The sequence below is a fragment of the Engraulis encrasicolus genome, chromosome 18 (assembly GCF_034702125.1).
Source record: "Engraulis encrasicolus isolate BLACKSEA-1 chromosome 18, IST_EnEncr_1.0, whole genome shotgun sequence".
Taxonomy (NCBI): Eukaryota; Metazoa; Chordata; class Actinopteri; order Clupeiformes; family Engraulidae; genus Engraulis; species Engraulis encrasicolus.
Window position 1 is genome coordinate 5,648,715 of NC_085874.1, and position 22,320 is coordinate 5,671,034.

Below are 22,320 nucleotides of genomic sequence, written 5' to 3' on the forward strand. Positions count from 1 at the left end.
AGACGGGCGTTCAGGGAGAAGGATTGGAGGATGAGTGGAGTCTTTAGTGTAGCATAGAGCAAACCGATGAGAGAAGAGAAAGAAGCGGAGTAAGCGCCTAGTATGTATGCCAGAGAGAGAGAGAGAGAGAGAGAGAGAGAGAGAGAGAGAGAGAAAGAGAGAGAGAGAGAGAGAGAGAGAGAGAGAGAGAGAGAGAGAGAGAGAGAGAGAGAGAGAGAGAGAGAGAGAGAGAGAGAGAGAGAGAGAGGGGCAAACAAAGGGATGGATCAATGTAAGGCCGGTGTAAACAAACAGGCATGATGGGGAAAGCCAAGGGGCCCAGAGACCAAGAAGTGAGACAGAGGCAACTCTAGATACAGACAGAGAATATAATGGAGAACGACAGACAGAGACGGAGAGGGGGAGAGGGAGGGAGATAGACTGGGGGGAAGTAAGAAGAGAGAAAGAGGCAGAGCATGAGGGTGAGGGAGCGAAGAAGAGAGAGAGAGAGAGAGAGAGAGAGAGAGAGAGAGAGAGAGAGAGAGAGAGAGAGAGAGAGAGAGAGAGAGAGAAGAGAGAAGAGAGAGAGAGATTAATGATGTCCTGGAGGTCCTCAGGCCTGTGAGACTGGGGAGTGTGAGAATATAGCATGGACATCTCTCTCTCTCTCTCTCTCTCTCTCCATCCCTCTCTTCTTCACTTCCTCACCCTCACGCTATCTATCTATCTCTCTTTCTCCTCCCTAATGAAGGCCTCCCTCCAAATCCTTTCCAATTACAGCACTTGGACACTTTATTTTCTAAGCTGCTGCAAAGGGTCCATAGTGTGTGTGTGTGTGTGTGTGTGTGTGTGTGTGTGTGTGTGTGTGTGTGTGTGTGTGTGTGTGTGTGTGTGTGTGTGTGTGTGTGTGTGCTTTTGTTTGAAGTGTGTGTGTGTGTGTGTGTGTGTGTGTGTGTGTGTGTGCGTGTTTGTGTGCTTGTGCATGTTTGTGTGTGTGCGTGCGTGCGAGTGTGCGTGCGAGCGTCTTCATTTGTAGGAGACTGTGGTGATTGTTTTCAGGGTAGAGATCTTGAGGGTGATGATTTTGTGGAGATGAAGCAATGCTACCGTAACTAAAATCTGCATAAGGTACAGCCAAACTGTGTGTGAGTGTGTGTGTGTGCGTGCCTGCGTGCGTGCATGCGTGCGTGCGTGCGTGTGTGTTGTGAGCCTGCTTGGGCTGCAGTCGTCTCTCTGCTTCACGCCTCTCATTGGCCCAAGGTCACAGCACCTGCCGCTCACACCGCACCAACCGCCAGAGGTGATTCATGTTGCCAAGGAGACGAGCAGGGAGGAGGCTGGGAGGAAGTGCATGTGTGTGTAGTGTGTGTGTGTGTGTGTGTGTGTGTGTGTGTGTGTGTGTGTGTGTGTGTGTGTGTGTGTGTGTGTGTGTGTGTGTGTGTGTGTGTGTGTGTGTGTGTGTGTGTGTGTGTGTGTGTGTATGTGTGTGTGTGTGTGTACGTCAGTAGGGAGCAGGCTGAGTTTGTGTGTGCTTGTGTGTTTGTGTAAGCAGGGATGATGAGAGAATGTGTGTGAATAGGGATGCGGCTGAGAGCGAGAGAGAGAGAGAGAGAGAGAGAGAGAGAGAGAGAGAGAGAGAGAGAGAGAGAGAGAGAGAGAGAGAGAGACAGAGACAGAGACAGAGAGTTCCCAAATTGAGCCTATATGATCACCCATACCAACGAAAAGACAGAAATGCAGGTTATTTAGTAGGCTACATATTTTAAGATACATTCCTATTCATTCCTTGAATTGGATTCGAGAGTTCTGCTCTGCCAGCCTTTGGAAGGTTTATGACCCTCCTCCCCATCACTGGGAGTGCCCATGGCACTTTTTTAGGTAGTGGAAGGGAAACAATCTATAACACTCCCACACACTGGCCATGTGGCTTTGACTTTATTCACAACGTTTTGGTCTAAGACCTTCATCAGGTAAATGTACCTGTTTTTTTGTCTTTCTTATCTGTGATCTATGGGTCTTCTCCAATCCACCTGCTAGCTGAGGTGTGAGGTCAAGGCTACAGGTAGCGAAGTATCAGCTCAAGGGTCCATACAGACCAACAGGAGATATTTTCCTGGCACATGCAGAGTGCAAAGTTTTGAGGGAAAAATCACGGCAGATGTGAAAAGATGATATGTTTTTAGGGGTTGTCAAGAAAGCGCTCTCTCACTTTGTAAAGTGTGTCCTCACTTTATTAAGGTGGTGGGCTTGGGCTGGTGGTTGTAGTCCTCTTTACATTTTCTAGGCTCCATTTTATGCTACGTTTAAACACTCTGCTCTCTGCCCTTAAGTATGCCAAGCCTGTGACACTCTGTGTGACCAAATCAGAAACCCGTCAGCAGGGCTGCAGTACTCGAGTCCGGACTCGGACTCAGTCCGTTTTTTGTGGACTTGGACTTGTCTCGGACTCGGTATTGTTTGGACTCAGACTTGTCTTGGACTCGAACATTGGTCTTGCCAAATTAGGCTTTTGGACTCGCCGGGGTCTGTCATTCTTTTTTTTAGAACACTGGCCATCATAAATTCTAAAGTGGAGATTGAAATCCAATAACAAACAAGTTTGTCTTCACATCCATGGTGTATAGGTTACCTTCAAAGGTTCACATTATTGAAATTAATCCTTTTCATTGTTTAACACTGATCGACATGTGACTCGGACTTGACTTGGACTCTAATCTTTTTGAACTCGGTCTTGTCTCGGACTCTAATCTTTTTGAACTCGGTCTTGTCTCGGACTCGAAGCTCTTTGGACTCGGACTCGTCTCGGACTTGACTATTCTGGTCTTGGACTTGTCTTGGACTCTACAAAGGTGGACTTGACTACAGCCCTGCCAGTCACTCTCTATCTTATAAAGTTAACTAAAGCCCCGCCTGTCTGTTCTGCTTCATTGCATTCAGTTCATCCTCATTTCCTTCCTCTCCATCCTAATCCTCATTTAATTTGCCCATGTTTCTTACTGGTTGAGGCAGAATGGGATTAGTTAGCCAAAGACGCAGATTATTTGCTGAAAGAGACACAGATCCATGGGCAGGGAGTATCCTACGAGAGAGGTGCGGATCCATGGAGCTCCGGCAGGCACAGTGACAATACACCAATCAATTCTGCGACTGCATCCCTAACATAACAATTAGCGCTGAGAGCTAGGGGGGTAGACATTTAAATTCCACATGTCGATTCATGCTAGAGTTTGCTTTAGGCTTCTCACCATCTCTCCAATGAGACACAGCTTCAACTCACATTCGAGCTGTCTCCCCCATCCATCCCATTTCCTTGTTGCTGCTATGCCCAGTTTGCTCAGGCAAGGTAAAATCAGTCAAGTGCAGAGAAATGGAACCCCCACTTCTGACCCCACACAAGGTCAAACTCAGTCGAGCAGAGAGAAGCCTTTCTCAGGAGACGCAATATGACTATCATATCTTAGCTGTTACTTGGGTAAGCTATTTAGCCATCCGCCACCAAGGGATGAGAAGAGAAAAGGTAAAGATTGCAGAGGTTTGACTACTCCCAGAGGAAAATGAAGGTGTCCAGGGGTCCACAGATCCAAAATATACACATAATTCATCAGTTAGTTCATAAAATGAGGAATCCAGGCTCTTCTATTAGATGATTTACCACTATCTCAAGGTTAACCTAACCTGGTGTAAGGATCTGGCCACGGCCACAGTTGGATGTACTAAGCCGGAAGCAATGTAAAAGTGTTGTCCTTGGTTTATTGGTGTGGAGGATACTGTAAAGCATCACAGAGCAGACACTAACTGTGCCATTACGTGAACAGGTACATACAGTGTGTATGAAACTTGTACATGACGAGAGCCACAGAAACACATCTGGAACTTAAGGTGCAACCAGAGAAGGGCAAGAGGACAACCTGTGACGTCATCACAGGCCTATCATTACATAACAACCCCCCCCCCCAAAAAAAAAAAAAATTAAAAAAATAAGATGAGGGCTTTCCTCAGATCACGCCAGAAATAAAATTCAAGTTTAAAAAAATAGACCAAAAACACAAGATACCAATGTATACGCTCACTGACAGTGGTTTACTACTGAACCAGCTTCCTGGAATACCCCTCAGATGCATGGGCGGTTCTAGACAGGGGCCAGGGTGGGCCAGGGCCCCTGTAGATTTCCTCCTGGCCCCTGTTGTGGCCCCTGTGCTGAACAGTCAATGGCCACGACATGACATACATTTGTGTATATTATACATTCATAACATTAAAAATGTATCTCTTTTGCCAATGTACTGTATGTGCCCCCCTGAAAAATAATGGCCCTACCTCGGCCCCCATGGTAATTTCGGTCTAGAATCGCCCCTGCACAGGTGTGTGCATGCCCTGAGTCACGAGCCTTGGCTTGGCGTGGAGGAGCTCCTGGCACGGAGTGATGAGAAACCTTTCAGAAGTAATGACAGCAGACAGAGGACAAACACGGTGACCATAGTGACAGCTCCTGGCTTCCCGGAGGAGGATGACGATGACTTTTTGGGATAATGAGAAGCGCTGGATTGTGCCGGACAGACAAGTCACGTCAAGTCACTTTGTCAGACATAGATAAATGAAAAAAAAAGCCAATGAATCGACCTACCTCACAACACTTAAATTCCTCCTTACTCAATATACAAACATACACACACACACACACACACACACACACACACACACACACACACACACAAACAAAATGACAAATACACACAGACACAGACACATACACACACGAACACACCACATATAATAACAGCTGCTAACGATCAATGGCATTTTTCTGTATCTCCTCTGACATTGTGTGACACGCACGCACGCACACGCACACGCACGCACGCACGCACGCACGCACGCACGCACGCACGCACGCACGCACGCACGCACGCACACACACACACACACACACAGGTAACTAAGTGCCTTCTTCCTTCTCATTCTCCCCTCTCCCTTTGCTTGTCATTTCAGTGGTAGACTGGAGTACAATACCGCTGATAAAAGGGAACTCTGCATGTGGCACACAAAAGCAAGACGACGTCTGAAGCAAGCAAGCGCAAACGTGAGCCGAAAAGTAATAATGGTAATGCAGACACACAAGTGAAAAAAAATGAAAGATGATATGCTGTATGTACTCAGTGCAAGTAAGTAAGTAGGCTAAAGCGCTGCAAAACTGAAACATTTAGAACTCTCTTTGAGTCATTTCTTTAGTGTTGCATCATCTGCCAACAGCCAAGGTTCTAACCTGCAAGTTCACTTCTCTTCTTTAATTGTGTTGGAACAGAACTCTATGAGTGAGGGGTTTTTTTGTCAGGAAAGCACGTCTTCTACACGGAGGAGATCAAACAGTAGTCTTCACACACATGCACACACGCACACACACACATGCATGCACGGACACACACACACACACACACACTTATACACGCACACACGAATGCATACGCACACTCTCTCTCTCTCTCTCTCTCTCTCTCTCTCTCTCTCTCTCTCTCACACACACACACACACACACACACACACACACACACACACACATACACACACGCACACACACAAAATATTAAGTTATTTTTCTTTTTTCCAGATAAAAGTAGCGGTGAGAGAGACAGAGCTCCAGCGCCAGAGGAAAATAAGGAAAGCAAAGAATTGGGGCTGTAGCTGTGGAGCTGTAGTAGCCTTCCATAACCTGTAGGAGGACAGCAGTGTGTGTGTGTGTGTGTGTGTGTGTGTGTGTGTGTGTGTGTGTGTGTGTGTGTGTGTGTGTGTGTGTGTGTGTGTGTGTGTGTGTGTGTGTGTGTGTGTGTGTGTATACGAGAGAGAGAGAGAGAGAGAGAGAGAGAGAGAGAGAGAGAGAGAGAGACTGAGAGAGAGAGACACCGATAGAGCGAGAGAAGAGAAGAGAAGAGAAGAGAAGAGAAGAGAAGAGAAGAGAAGAGAAGAGAAGAGAAGAGAAGAGAGAGAGTGATTTTGTCTGTGTGACTTTTTGCGTTGTAGCCAAGGCCGCTGACAGCTTTGGCTGAAGTCATCTGAAAGGGCCCCCCACCCAATACATTCAATGTGAGGAACCAATTATGGGCCCCCCATTTCCCTGGGCCCGGGACAGGTGACTCCTTTGTCCCCCCTTGTCGGCTACTCTGGTTGTAGCAGACAGATCAATAGTGAGAGTAACAGCTCTGAGAGGAGATAGCGGGAGCGGTGGGGCAGCGCTAAATGGGAGCTGACGACGTGCGTAATTAAAAGCGTAAGGTTTGTCATGTCATCTCACACACACCCTCTGCTGAGCGAGCCGTCGTTCCGTGAAATGAACGCTCCTCTATCCTTCTAACGTGGGGAGAGAGGGGGAGGGTCGCCTAGTCAAGCATTACTATACGCTATTGGTTCCCAAACTGGGGGTCACGCAGGTACTGTAGAGGGGGAGTCGGTGGAGAGAAGCCTTTAATCTCATCTCATCATGTAGTAGAAACATTACTGTACATAAACTGGTAGTAACAGTATTGCTGTGTATGATTAAATAATGTATTTACTTTCCAGCACTTTTCACATTGAAATTTAGTAATATCAAGGGACAAGAGATGTTTGGCATTGGCCATACGGGAGTTGAGGTTGTCGCGAAAATATTCTTAGGGCCAAACGGAGGTTGCAATATAACAGTTTGGGAAGCACTGCTGTACGCCACGGCGTGTTTTCATGGTACAATAAGCTGTACCTGCCACACTGTCCTTGAGGGGATAGTTGTTTATAGCGCGGAGTCGGCTGAATGGCGCTGTGCACCGATGCAATCACGCACGCACGTACATACACACATGCACATGCACGCATACACAAATGCACACACACAGACACATACACGCATATTTGCACGCACACACCAACGCATACACACATATGCATGCACATGCATGCATTCACAAATGGAAACACACACGAACGAACAAACAAACAAACAAACAAACAAACACACAAACAGACACACACACAAACATTTTTTCTTTCTCACTGTGCTATCTGACTCAAAGCAGCTTGATGGTGATAATTGTCATCTTAACAAGCTCACTTCTCTTGGAATGCCTTCATTTGGTTTTGTGTGGGCGCGCTTGAGGGCATAAGTGCGTGTGTGTGGTAGAATCCTAGCAGCCACACACATTTGTCTCCTGAGGTTTTTTTTACATATATGTGTGTACGCTTTTTTTGTTTGTGTATGGCCGTAGTCTGCGTTAAGAGTTTGCGTTTAAACTAAGGCCAATGGGGACATGAACGGCACATACAGTGATTTTGTAGGGGCATTCTTCAATGCCAATCAAGTCTCAGTTTTCATAGATATCACTTCTTACCACATCTCAACAACTTACGGTGTCTTCTTCATGCTCAATTGTTGCCACTTCACACAGTTAAATACATTCAGACAACATTAAAATAAGATAGGCACCACATGCCATTCAATGGCTTTCGACCCATATAAGTATGGCGGGTGGCTCAGGTGGTAGAGGAGCCTGTGCGGCCACCAGCAGGTTGCAGGTTCAAGCCTCAATCTGCCTGACCCCATCGATATGTCCTTGAGCAAGATACTTAATCCCAAATTGCTCCTGGTGGCGGGGTGGTACCCTGTGTGGCAGCCACTGTCACCGGTGTGTGAATCCGAGAGTGAATGGGTGAATGTGAGGCATACAATGTAAAACACTTTGAGTGCTCGAAGGAGTGGAAAGCGCTATACAAATGCAGTCCATTCACCATTCAGTCCATTTGATTTGGATGAAAACGTGAGAAGTGTCTGGATGTCCACCTTAGCCTCATAAGTGAGGCTCGCATTAGCATAAACAAGGCCAAAGATACTCTGAAGCTTCAACCCCAAGTGTTCATGAGTCGCTCCCTCCAAACACTTCCTTGTCCTTCCCTGTGTGTGTGTGTGTGTGTGTGTGTGTGTGTGTGTGTGTGTGTGTGTGTGTGTGTGTGTGTGTGTGTGTGTGTGTGTGTGTGTGTGTGTGTGTGTGTGTGTGTGTGTGTGTGTGTGTGTGTGTGTGTGTGATTTACCACTGTAGCCCTTCTGTCTCAGTGACTGGGGTTGCTGACAGCTTTGGCTGGGCCCAGGACAAAGTCATCTGAAAGGGCCCCCCACCCAATGCATTCAATTATGGGCCCCTCAGTGATGGGCCCCTCATCTCCTTGGGCCCGGGACAACTGACCCGTTTGTCCCCCCTTGTCAGCCTCCCTGTCAGTCTCCCTGTGGTTTAATAACCTGCCACTTTATAGTGATGCTGAGGCCATCAGAGTGGGATGTCCTCATTAGCCTGACACGCTAACTAGCTGTAATTAATAACCAGCTGTACAGTGTGCAGTGTTAACCGGGAGCCAGCAGCGTAGCGTATGTCCCCTATGCTCTGTCCTCTACCATTGAACCCAGTGCAGGCTCAGGAGCAGGTGACTTCTTATTTTAAATAGAGCTGCCTTGGGCAGAGAGAGAGATAGATAGAGAGAGAGTGAGAGAGAGAGAGAGAGAGGGGGGGGAGAGAGAGAGAGAGAGAGAGAGAGAGAGAGAGAGAGAGAGAGAGAGAGAGGAGAAGAAGGAGATAGTGCCATATAGGTTAAAGGATGCGCACTTATAAAAAGATACCTTGGGAGGGTGATTTCGCCACATGTAAGGTATTTGCTCTCTCACTTAAAACGTTACGCACTCGCCTCCACCATATTTCTCCACCATATTTCTCTATTTTCATCTCTTTGTCTGTCTGCCTCTCAGTCTGTCTGTCTCTCCCTCTCTCTCCCCCCTCCTCCTCCCTTCCAATGTACTTCATTAACAGGCTTTGAGACAAAATTTTAAAAAGTCAAACGTGTGCTGTCTAAAGGCAAGGGGATACATCCAGGTCCTCACAAAAAGTCAAAGAAGTACATAGTACACGGGGAGAGGAGAAAAGGCTAGATTGCACCGGCATGCATATGACTGCCAAGGTGCAAATGATTGCACATGCTCTCATGTCAGTTATGAAAGAGCTTCTACAGTCCACACACAAAGTAGTGCAGTGTTGGTGCAACACTTGGTGTTCAAAACACTTGAGCAACACTTACTGTAGTGTTGAATTGGCACAGCAAAAACCTGATTTTGTCCCCTGTGGTTGAGTACCATCCACCTCACACAAAAGACCAAGAGAGGGAGGAAGCAGGCAGGCAGAAAAGAAGAGAGAAGTGAAGTGATGTAAATATACGTCTTTTAAAAACAGGAGGTAAAAGGGAGAAAGAGGGTGCTAGGAAAGAGAGGGAGAAGGAAAAAAGAAGAGAATGTGAGAAAAGGATAATCAAGCAAGCAGGAGAGAAAAGGGGCGAGAGAGAGAGAAAGAGAGAGAGAGAGAGAGAGAGAGAGAGAGAGAGAGAGAGAGAGAGAGAGAGAGAGAGAAGGAGATTGAGGGGAGGGAGACATACCGTTGACACAGTTGCCTGCCCTGTTTTTCACCCCACAGCTGCAAACACATTGTGTCTGGATGACACCCCGTGTCTGGATGTTTCAACCAGTAGGCTGCCGCTGCTAGATGGGTGCTAATGGTAGGTGGGTGGTGTTGGTGGCTGGCTGTGTTTCTGTGAAGCTGCTGATTCCGCTTCCAGACCCAAGCAAAGCATCTGATGGAGCATGATTTCCCCCTCAACACTACCTGCCAGCCCATGGGTGGGGAACCTATGGCCCGGGGGACATATACGACCCTGAGGCCGTCTTATCCAGCCCCCAAAAATGTGTATGTTTTCTAAAGCAATCTTAGAAATTACATTTGCAATACAATTAAGTTAGATTTTCAGGGGACCTAGTGAAGGTGAGGTCTGTTGTAAAGGTTGCCACCTTCAATATACCTAGGCCTAAAGTGCAGGGGGAAATCCTGTTTTGTGTTCATAGTATAGCCCTCGGAGGACTTTATAAAAGATCCAAGTGACCCTTCGACCCTGCTATGTTTCTCGAAGGGTGGGGGGGCTTGGGAGCCCTAGGGGGGCATGAGAAGTGTACAGCTGAAAGGGGGCTGTGCTTACAGTAGTTGCCAGTGGTGGGCATTAGTCCATTTTATATTGTGATACTAACGCTGTTAGTTGGGAGGCTTATGATGAGGTCAAGGTGGAGTTGAGAGGCTTATGATGAGGTCCAGGTGGAGTTGGGAGGCTTATGATGAGGTCCAGGTGGAGTTGGGAGGCTTATGATGAGGTCCAGGGGAGGCATTTATTCAAAAAAGGTTGAGAACCACTGCTATACGATCTATTCATGGCAGAGAACCCGAGCAAGAGGGCCAGCCAGTCACACGGCGCTTTTTCACAATTAGTGGCTGATCAATGTAGGCAATAACCACAGCTCTAGCCAGCTGGCCCACACGGGGTAAAAGACAAAAGAAGCATCACAATTTAGGAAGTGGCAACTGTCACAGATTCTTCCTTGTTCCTTTCTTCCTTTTGGAAACTTGAATGACTCGATTTAGAAATAATAAGCTTGTCTTGCAGACCCGCTGGTGCCATACCTGGCTCATGCTGTGCAAGAAGAAGAGAGGAGCGAAAGTGTCGAGAGGAATCTTCGGTTAATTGGACAGACACAGGTTTTCCAACTCAAACGGTCAGCTTCAAAATCGAAAGCATCACCGGGTGAGGAGAGGGTTTCTATCTAAACATGTCAAACTGTGAGGAGAGGGTTTCTATCTAATCATGTCAAACTGTGACAAAACAATGACGGAATACTAGTCAGGTAATAATGTAGTTCAATGACTGGTATCAAAGTAACAATCCACAGTCAATGTAGTCATAGTCCAAGGGCAGTTAGACGTAAAAACATTAAGTCAATCTTAATTGAAGTACAAATCACCTTATAACCAGTACTTCTGAACAAGAATTTAGAAGTAGAATTCATTTTCAGACATTAGTCCGTGGGGCAAGTTATTTTTACTTGGTGATATTTTTGTATTTATTATGAGCAATATTTGCTTGAAACAAGTGAAAAAATAAGTACAAATGCCTCAAACCGGCCAACTAACAAACTTGCCTCAGACCAGCCAACTAAATTCTGCACATATGTCACTTGCCAATGGAAATGCTTTATGTTTTTTTAATCTGCTTTTCAGGCCGATGGGATCGCCGGCAATCCAAGGTTTCCCGAAGGTCTCCGTTGTACAAAAGTGCCTCAACAATCTCAGCTGTTTGTTCACAGAGTATGACCTAAGGAAACACGCACACACATTCATGCACGCACAACCACACAACCACAACCAAAACCACCCACACACCCACGCACGCACGCACGCACCCACACAAACAGCTCAAGGGATGCATGTTTGCAAAGAACAAACAAAGAAAAAGTATGCAAAATATCTCTTCCTAAAAAATAGAGGCAGTGTGATACAAAAGATGCCCGTAGCTTTCTATAAATAAAGCAGAGCTTTTGTGCATTAGTATTCTGCAGCTCTGCGTGTTCTATTCCTGGCTCAGAGGGACGAGTGAAGCAACCGTGTGGAAACAAGATCAAGATGGTTCCACAAAAAATGGCTCTCACCATGCAAATAACGAACAGCCAATTGTGACACGTGTTTCTCTCGTGTGTGTGTGTGTGTGTGTGTGTGTGTGTGTGTGTGTGTGTGTGTGTGTGTGTGTGTGCGTGCATGTCAAAAGTCGCTGACTTCTGAAATGTGGGCCAAAGATTGTTGCAGAACTTGCTCACTTCCAAATTGTTGAAATAATTAAGTTATTTGTATGAAATGTATAACTTTACTGCTACACACAAAAGAAATACTGCATAGCACTTATAGCGGGTATGTATAAAACTCATAGTACTTACAGCGGGTATGTAAAAAACTCATATTATTTGGTTGCTGTTTATTTCATGGTCCATGTGCATTACCTGGGAAGACGTAAAACAAAATGTGTATACCTACTTTACAGTAAGGGTTCGAGTTAATGGTCAGTGTTTGTGGTACATAAGGTATGTAAAGCATCATCTTATAATGTTAATCCATAACATTATGCTATACATAGATACACTTTATCTTGTTAAAATTAAAGGGCCATCAAAATTGACATGAGTGGTCATTAGGTGTCCTGGTCCGTGCTACTTTTCTGCCTCAAAGCGGTCTTGAAAAATCACACCAACTCCTTTCTGTTAGGACAAGAACACAAGTCTATAATGGCACAGTTAAGTGTCCATTATTTTCATCAAAGTGAAAAGATGGCCGTAGTAATCTGCTAGTAATGTGATAGCCAGATGACGGCCCACATACACGTAACTGATTGCACCGTTAAAAGGTTTCAAGTCCCCAGTAGTAGTAGCTGCAGCAGCGTTCAGCTCTGGTCTTAATGGCCCTCGTTGGCATGTCTAACAATGACTTCCCAGAGTGACGCATTACATTTCACAGTGTTCATTCAACACTTACAGAGTGCCGTAGGACCAACCAGAAGAGTGTTGAATTGAAATAAGGCTGCCAAATGAACTGTGTTGAGAGCTGATATAATACACGGATGAAAACTTACAGCACCCTTGTAAATTGCACAATGAGTATTATACGTGTGATTATACTGAGTGATAGCATCTGATATGGGATCAGGTGGGTAGGCCCCTATTTAATGGTAGGAAGTTGTTGTATGCTGTTCAACATAGGAAAAGCTGTCTTTAATGTGATGCTATTTAACCCATTTTGACTGGGTGCCACATCTATGCATATTTACCATTAGGTCCGGGAACAACGTTCATGCGGTTTTCAACAACGCCGGCATTTTAAAAGCACTTGGCTAATGTTACGTTATGCTGTCTGATTGGCTGATATACACATTGAGGCCGTAAAAGGGACGTGTGAGAGTCATGTGACTAATTCATTGCTTAGTGGTTGATAAATACATGAACAATACGCACGGTAGAAATCAGGATTAAATTGAGATAGACGATCCCATAGATAGAGGGCGGTATCAAGTGATGTTTGAAGACGAGCAGGAAGACTTACCAAACTTTGTCAGCTTCCAAGATTTTTGGACAAAACATTCGCCCTTGTGCAAAGGTGCCATAGAAATGAAAGCCAGGTATCAAAATAGAGTTCTCACATTTCCCCCAGGTTTTAAGAGCATAAATGTTCCATAGGAAACAGGTCTTTTAGCAGGTGTTTTCAGGTCAAAATGGGTTAAAGGCAGGAGTACAGGTTGTTGTGCATGTCCTTGTTTATATTGGTAGCCTACTGTGTAAGAGTTGAGATACCGGTAAGTTTAATGTGATGATCTGAGAAACTGCAACTCACTTGTATATAATATAATGAAGATTATACGACAAATTCATACTTTGTGTCAATCAAAATCCTATCAAAATCTTCCAAACAATGTGTCCATCTTGCCCAATTATATCACAAACTACACCTTGGGACACTCAGAGTCAGCCGAAAGGAAGTTCATATAGGGTAGCACAGCAGCTCTGGATCATACGTGCGTGTCTGTGTGTGTGCGAGAGAGAGAGAGAGAGAGAGAGACAGAGAGAGAGGGTGGGATCAGCCATTCAGAGGAAAATGCAGCAGAGCCCGTTGGAAGCTCTTTCAACTTGCCCAAAGGTTACTCTATGAAGGGTAAGCGACAAAAACTTTCATAAATACCAACAATATTCTCTGATGAGCCCTGCCTTCTGAGCAGACCTCATCCCTGGCCTTGGCCAGACCCAAATTGAAGTGCTTCAATGACAGGGCACACAGCCTTTGGCAGGATGCTCTGCATCTAGGGAGGGTTCTGAGTCACAAATCACTCTGAAGGAACAAAGAAAGCTTTTAGAGGTAACCTTTCTGTCATGCACCCCAGCGAGACAAAAACAAAACCAAAAAAAAAATCCCTTCCAGAATATTCAATCATTCTCCTCTATAGTGTCAGTTAAAAGTCAGTATAGAACAGACAGTAAGAGATTGAAATGAAAAGCAATACCATCAGAAATCCCTCTACAATACCTCTACTCTCTGGTGGTACAAAAAAGACCAAGAAGAGTTCTCAGGAAACTTCCAGAATAAAAGAATATCATCATGGTAACTGCACCAGGGTAGAATACCTGATATTGAAAAGGGGCCTTTGGCTGATTCCTCACTGACAGACACTGTAATGAAATTAGGCTATATCCTCCATTCTATCAATCTACGTAACCTACATGTCCAGTCTTAAAACCCATTCAGTCCGGGTCTAAAAAATGGGTCACACTTTACTTGTGGCCGGTGTCATGGGTATGACATGACAGCACCGTAATGCACTCATGGACGTGTCATAAATCTAATGCCATGTCATAAACATTTTACAACTGTTGCCATTAAGTCACATTCGATTATGATAAAGACAATCCTAACATCAACTTTTTTGTTTTTTAATACTTTATAACAGTGGTATCATGTACCATGCTTTCAATACAATTCCAAATCAATTTCAGTTATTTACACTAAAAACCTTTCATGATCATAAAATGCCTAGTTAGTTTTAACGTGTGTGGACTAATGAGATGTCAGACTAATGGGTGTCTTTTTTAAAGATCGATACATACTCAGCAGTCAATTGTCTGACTAATGGGCTGTCGGACCACTGACATGGAACCACTAACCACAAAGCCAGATCACACATCCCATGCTGGTCCTTCAAATTACACAATTATCCATGGAGGTAATAAGTCTGTGCTGTGCTGTGTTTAACTCAGTCACATAATGACCACTGCTGAGGTGATTAAACCCTTTTACATCCACAATGAGACCTGCAGTTCATTGCTCAGGAGTGGACCATTATGAGTATGTAAGCTTGTTTAATATGCATTAAGGCATGTCAATCAGAGTGCCCTGCCTTGCACCCATGGGAGCAGAGTGAGAGGGGAAAGTAGATGGCCGAGGCAGGGAGAGAAAGCTTAAAGGGACACTGTGCAGGAAATGGCCAAAAAAGGTACTGCAACTATGCTGCTCATTGAAACTGGACTGCCTACTGCCAAATTTGATCTTTTCATGAAAGTTTACTAAGTAATAAACAAATATTTTCTAGTGTGGCCCAAGTACAGTCATTGTCGCAGCTAAAAATGGCTATTTCTGGAGACTCAAAATGGCGGACCATAGAGAAGATCCCCCTTTTCATGTATGAAAACTGCAATTTGTCCAGTCATGATGAATACTTAGAATTTGATGATGGTGGGCAGTATTCATGAAAAAGGTAACATTAGTGAATGGACAGCATGATTTCTGGAAATAAATAACTAAAAATCTCACACAGTGTCCCTTTAAGTAGAATGGCAATCCTTTCTTCAGTGTAGGAGCCACTCATTTAATACCACATGTTTTTTTGGCAGTACCATGTGAGAGGTCCAATCAATCTCCATTTATCACCCACACATTAACACCTTGGAGGTGTCATGGATGGGAAATAACTCCTACTGTATCACTTTACATCTCAGAGATATACTGCAGAGTAGAGAGAGAGAGAGAGAGAGAGAGAGAGAGAGAGAGAGAGAGAGAGAGAGAGAGAGAGAGAGAGAGAGAGAGAGAGAGAGAGAAAATAGACACAGAGAGACAGAAGATGTTGTAACATTGCAACTCTTCTCAACTCCAATCCAAATCCGACTTTTAAATCCTGTTTTGCCTGCGGGCACAGACATAGTCTATAGTGGCACTGTGCAACATTACTGTCTCTAGACAGATGCAGAGAGACAGAGAGATGGAACAGGTTATCACACTGCAGTCAAAATCGGTCAAAGTCCAGTCAAAATCATTGCCCTACAAAGCTGTGTGGAGCTCCAAACTGAGTAAAATTATGTTAAAAATAAAAGTAGTCCAGTCTAAGCAGTTTTGGGTAGATTATTGACATGTGGCAGTTTTGTTTTACTTTATAAAACCCAGGTAAATACACCCACTGTGCTCTGCACTTTGATGGAAACAGTGTGCCTGTGGAGTGCCTTAACTCCTTAGCGCAGAGCCTCCATGATGACCTTATTGTCACCAAAATGGTAATGACTAAGTCTTATTTGGTTACCTAAGACACCCTGCAATGCCACAGCAACATTGTTGTTTTGATAGTTGAGTATTTTCAGCAAAGACTTAATAGGCCCGTAGACGTGCCCATCTGCATTAAGAGGCGACAGAAGTGACAGAGCCTACCTTGCCTGACGGCCAGAGTGGTGGTGTAGACCAGAAAGAGGAGGATGTAGTTGAGGAAGCTCTGGAAGACGGGCGTGTTGGCATGATAGTCGTCCGCCAGGTACTTGCTGGTCAGGCCGATGCCACAGATGAGCAGGGAGAGGACCTGGCCCAGTGCCAAGGTGAGCAGCAGCTCTCTGGGTAGAGGAGAGAGGGAGAGGGGAAGAAGGATGGAGATTTTAACACCCATTTAGGAATGGAAATGGATGATGGAGTTGTAGTGATCTTAATGAACAGAGAGAGGACTTGGCCCCCGGTTAAACAGGAGTTCTCTTGGGAAGAGAAGAGGGAGAGGGAAAGAAGGATGGAGATTTAAAACTCATTTGAGATATAGTGCAGTGGCATAGTTATTGAATCGTTCACTTTGTCACATAACGCCAAAAATAGACATATGGCGTCCATTTTCCAATAAGAATCTAATTTCTAGTCCTTGTGCTTGTGGCCTCGCGATGTGAGGCAAGATGCCGTTGACAGATTTATTCAGAATCACAATTCTAATATAAGGTCATATTTTAATTTGCAGTGGGGGTGTTGAATGAGGAAAGGTCCCTCAAAAGTTTTTTATGTCTATGCTGACAGGGGGATATCTTTATTGTTTTCTCCACAGTGACAGGGTATCAGTGACGCAAAAGGCTACAACCACAGGGCGAGGACACAATTAGATAATAAGATGGACACTCTGAATTTGTTTTCCTTAGATGTAAATGGATGATCCATTTGTAATGTTCTTGGTGAGCAGGGAGAGGACCTGGTCTCCCAGGGTTCCAGGGTGAGCAGGAAGAGAGGAGAAGGTCATCCTGTTATAGTATAGTAAATGATATAGTAATGTGATTTAGCAGCTTGGAAAAAGCATCATTGACTTTGTGGCACAAGCATCAAATTTGGCACATATCATGTTCTGCATTTCCAACAAACAAAATAAACATATGGACACATTTTTCCAAGATGGCTGCCTTTCTACAGCATGTGTCTGTTTGCCATGAGTGTAAATGGATTCGTAGTGTTCTTGGTGAGGAGGAGATAACGGATGTGGCCCAGACAGCATCTCATGAAGGGCATGCTGCCCAAAACGTCATATTACTAAAAGAAAGAGAAACAGAAACCTGGTGTTGCCGACTTTATTTTTGTTGTTCAAGGATCTGGCCAGGCTGAGGCTGATAAGGAACTCTTCTTGGGAGAGGGAATGACAGAAAGATAGAAAGAATGTGTGTGTCTGAAAAAGAGAGAGAAACCATGTATAAGCATAGTTTGGGGGGAGGGCGGATGGCACCAGCCACCCCAGTGATACTAGAGGCCAAGCTACCTGTCAGTCAGGCACTGCCTTTGACAGAGATCATTTCCTGATCTGATAAGAGTATGGGAGGGGTTTCTCCATCAGCCGTTGTCATGGTAGCAAGCTGTTGATTGACAGGGTGTCGGTGTAGGGATTCATTGAATGCACTCGAGGCTGCAACTGCATCAGCCGACAGACAGACAGACAGACAGACAGACAGACAGACACACACACACACACACACACACACAGAGCGTCTGGGAAGAAGCTGTCTGCTTCTGCAGGAGCAGCGAGCGGCTTATTTGGTCTGATTGGCTGCGTCTGGCTGGGCTTCTAGCTGCAATATCAATACTCCGACCGTGTCTGTGTAAATACAGAGTAGACTTCTGAAGAGGCTGATGAGCAGTCAGGGCTCTCCATCAACAGGTGCACAGCAAGGAGGCTGATTTCTATGGGATGCTGTCTGCATGGGGCTGATTCTCTCTCTCTCTCTCTCTCTCTCTCTCTCTCTCATCATATCTTTTACTACAAAACTATGCTGCTAGAATGGACTAACAATCAGGAGCAATTTGAGTGAGTGCATCTTATTTTCAGGTACGGCTTATAGTCCAGAAATTACGCTAGGTTATTATACGGCACTCTAGAATGGTGCAAGAGCTCCCATTCACTTTCAATGGGCGGACCCAACGTTCGGTGGTCACTACTTTTCTGTAATGCCCACCTAATAATACCCGCTGCCAATGGCAACGAGTTTGGTCACTTCAGAGATCACTCCGCAAGTAGATCGGTCATATCTTCACTGATATGCCTTGCCTTCTGATTTTTAGCAGTAGGCTATGGCAGCAGCGCGATATGCTGCTGGTGGCCCATGATGCTCCGGTAACCAACCACTTCTCAAACCTCTCAAGACGAATTGCAACAACACTAGAAGTCTCATTCAGCGATTAATTTTAACAGTTATGTCATCCTGACGAAGTTAATAATAACAGTTTTGTTAATAATAACAAAAAAGGCAGAGTGGTCCAAAGCAGCAAATTAACGTGCCCAACACGTTTTTTTAACGTTTATTTTTGGTGAGTGACACGTTCAGAATTGGTTCAGAATAGGTTCAGAATTGCGTTCATATATGGTTAATTTGTAGGTTCCCCATTACGTGCTCAGCACGTTCTGAAAGGGTTATTTTTTGGTGTCCAACACGTTCTCTAAACCAGTGTTTCCCAACCAGGGGTATGTGTACCACTAGGGGTACGCGAGCACACTGCAGGGGGTACTTTCAATTTTAACAAATATATGGAGCTTAGTTACATTGGGATGGAGAAAGCGATATAGAACTTGACTTGGGGGGTACTCATGGCACAATGAAAAGGCTTGGGGGTACACAAGACAAAAAAGGTTGGGAAACATTGCTCTAAACGTTTCAAAATGGTGTCAAACAACACGTTCGGAAAAACACGTCCACGGACGTACAAATAAGGTGTACATTTGGGTTTTATTACGTGTTCAACACCTATTTTTGACACCAAAAATAAAACCTGCCGCAGCGCCATGGGCTTGCTTTTTCTGTTAGGGGCTTAAAATTTGGCCTATGCTTTATCCTATAGCATTTATGAGGCCATTACCATTATTACTACTGTTATTATTATAGCCTTAGTTAGCCTAGTTATGCAAAAGAAGAAAAGCATAGGCCTATGTGTAATGCAAGTGTTTATTTAAAAAAACAAAAACAAAAAAAAAACAAGCTGCCACTTGGACTTGGGCTGGAGTGCAGTCTGTGTCTGGGCTTTCTGTTGTCAATGTTGAAGAGGACGCTTGCGTTGGTTTCACCTGAAACATGAAAAGAAGAACTTATTCAACAAGTGATGCTCATGACAAATATCATAATGGGCCGCAGCATGAGCCCACTCTAAAAATCATGCTTTGCTGGTCGCGAGGATTTCACTGTGACGTCCGTTGGGTTCAAGGGACTCGTGTATGAAATATGAAACAAAATCTTATCAACATACTTCTATGTCTTCTCACCTCATTAATACAATAGTACAGAGGTGGCACCTGTAGTAATCTTAAATAATAGTCTCCAGTACAATACAATGTTCGTAACGGTAGGCTAGAAGTATGGAAACCACGTTTCATTACAGTCTAAAAGCCCCCTTTGTTTTTAATGAGTAAATGTTATTAGCAAAATGCTAATGACAACTCACCGGAGTTTCACGTTTGAAGTTTCACGTCCTCGATCCAGAAAGAAAAATTGTCAAAAGGAGGGTTGATAGTTGGTAGTAAAGAGGATGCGGGTAAAGTCAAGAAGGTGAAAATATGAAAGATGAAGGATAAAATAGTCAAAGTTTACGGAGAAAACAAGAGGGTGAAGGTATGTCAGTCAGGTCAGGCAGAAGTGAATTTTCAGTTAATCAGAGCGGTCGCCTAGCAACCGGTCAACCGCGAGCTGCACAGCTGCATCCAATTCAGACAAAAACAATTTGGACTTCGGTGCTAGATCAGTGTTTTAAGAAACGTGTCTTTTGACACTAAATCTGTATGTTCGAATTTAGTGTCAGATCAGTGTTTTAAAAACGTGTCTTTTGACACCAAATCTGTACTTTCAGATTTCGTGTCAGATCAGTGTTTTAAAAAACGTGTCTTTTGACACCAAAACTGCATGTTCGAATTTGGTGTCAGATCAGTGTTTTAAGAAACGTTTCTTTTGACACTAAATTTGTACGTTCAGATTTCGTGTCAGATGCGTTGATATTTTCACGTGTCATTTGACACTAAACCGTAACTTGTATTGAACGTATTTAAAAGGTGTTTTTGCAAACGTGTCAAAGAAAACGTTCCACAAACGTGTTTGACACTTTGGTTTTATTCAACACCTAAATGACACCGTTAAAAAACGTGTCAATTGGTTCAGAAAACGTGTTTTGCTGCTTGGGGTAGCCCATCAGGATTCATCAGCAAATGTCCGAGTGTTGCCGTTCCAACTTCCAAGAAAGCAAACTGTCACTGTCCGCCGGCCGCTGTGGTGACATCTTTTATTAGGGACTGTACGTTATTTACCGGGGGGGGAGGGCTGGTGCGCTGGAAGTCCGGTCAAAAAAAAAAATCATGGCCCCCCGGCCTCCACCTCAATTTTTTTCCCCATGTCCCTCCCCCCACTTCAATTTTGTTTTCCCATGGCCCTCCCCCTACAGGTACAAAAATGTAATATGTAAAATTGGTAGATGAACAACCATCATGACAACAGTCAGAGTAGCCTACATCAAGGGCGGTTGTCTGCACTATTATGTGCTATCGATATCAGTGGATACCTATGAGAAGCCGCTAGAATCTACCTCTGCGGCTGCATGGGATGCCTTTTAACTCCACTGTCACCAAGACAAATTGCAGGGACGCAGGAACTCATTTTGACCAGGGGGTGCTGTAGTCAGCGAAGGGTCTGGGAGTCCTCTCCCAAAAAAAATGTTTTTTTTTTAGATGCAATTTCCTGCATTCTAATCAAGTTTAGGATGAAGAATGGCGAATCCCATCTGACTAACTTCTTCATGTTTTATGTAGCCTAACCAAGGATGACTAGATTTTACCTTTTTTTGTTTAACATTTCACTTCAAAATTATTAAGTTCTTATGGAAGGGAAACGCGCACCTATGTGGAGGTGAGGGCGTGTTCAAGAGCAAATCGCGCTGCAGTGACAGTTTCTCTCTTCTCCATGGGCAGTCTACAATGTGTGAAATTAGTAGAAATGCATGACTAGGCTATGCGATGCACTTGTGATAGGTGACCGGGCTTTCAAACAATTTAGATTTTCTTGCAATTGCGACTGTGTATCTCAAGATGCATACGATCAGGACCCCTGCCTTGTCTCCCCGCCCGCGCACAAAAGCACGCACACACAGACAGGCATAGGCCTACTGCTTCCCGAATGTAATTAGGCTACACTCTGACGGCCAAAGAGTTTGTGCTGTGATCGGCGAGAGAAGTAGGCCTAGGTTAAGCGCCAAAGCAGCTGGTGCCATTGCTGGCTATTGATACAGGGAGAGTGTGAAAGCCACCTTTAGTTTGCATTTGACATTGGCCATATTTAAGACGCACTAAAAGGTGCCGCTAAACGGTGGTCAAATCAGCAGCAAGAGGCAAAAGGAACAAATCACCACCACTACAAAAGTCCAAAACATCTAACTTAACAATAGCACAGCCATTTCACACCGCGGCAATTCAATTTTGGCAACAGTTATGATAGACAAGCCACGCACACCATCGGCTGTGCTATAGATTCACCCCATAGCCAACTCCGAGGCTAAGATAGACTTCACCAGCAATAGGCAAGACCTAGCCTACCAATGAACTACTACGAATCCAATCTCCACCGCAAGAAACAAAAGTCACTTCTTACCTGACACGATGCACAATTTTGGTGACATTCCCTTCTTCCGTCGCACTTTAAATTCACCTAATTCCTTACTTAGTTGGTCCGTTTTTGATCACCAAAGTGATGAGACTTCTCTTCACAACAAGTTAGCTCCTCCAATGGGTTTAAGACCGTGTTGATGCATGCCCAAGCCAACATATCGCTGTTAATACCACTTTTATTAATACCTTGACACCACAAGCTAAACAAAACAAACGTCTCTCTCGGCGGTGCTATGCGACCATTGAACACAGATGTAAAGCACACGGCGGTGCCATTATATAAAATCATGACTTACCAGAGGCTGTGACCACCAGTTGACTACAACACAACACCTCTCCAAAATTCCTCTGGAAATGCCCATCCAATTCGTTGTCAAAACTTCCCAAACTGTTTAGCCCATAGGCCTATAGTTCACCTCAGCTAGTTTGATATTTGCTCACGGTCATTTTCTATGATGCTCAATGTTCCTCCGTAGCACTAGCAATCCTACAGTGAAAGAGAGTCAGCGCGGGCAATCTACAGTA

General features: G+C 44.6%; 1 protein-coding gene and 1 long non-coding RNA gene across 2 annotated transcripts in view; both read right to left on the bottom strand.

The window, feature by feature from the left end:
- Positions 1 to 22,320, bottom strand: part of slc35f1 (solute carrier family 35 member F1) — a 127,104-nt gene that overhangs the window by 47,863 nt on the left and 56,921 nt on the right. The window contains exon 2 of the mRNA XM_063222852.1: positions 16,083 to 16,258. Coding sequence (XP_063078922.1) covers positions 16,083 to 16,258 — 176 coding nt within the window. The remainder of the gene's footprint in view (positions 1 to 16,082; positions 16,259 to 22,320) is intronic.
- On the bottom strand, positions 19,086 to 19,758 carry LOC134468369 (uncharacterized). The gene is made up of 2 exons (XR_010038778.1): positions 19,593 to 19,758; positions 19,086 to 19,218 (listed from the first exon to the last, which is right to left on the bottom strand). It is a non-coding gene; the product is annotated as an uncharacterized LOC134468369 (long non-coding RNA).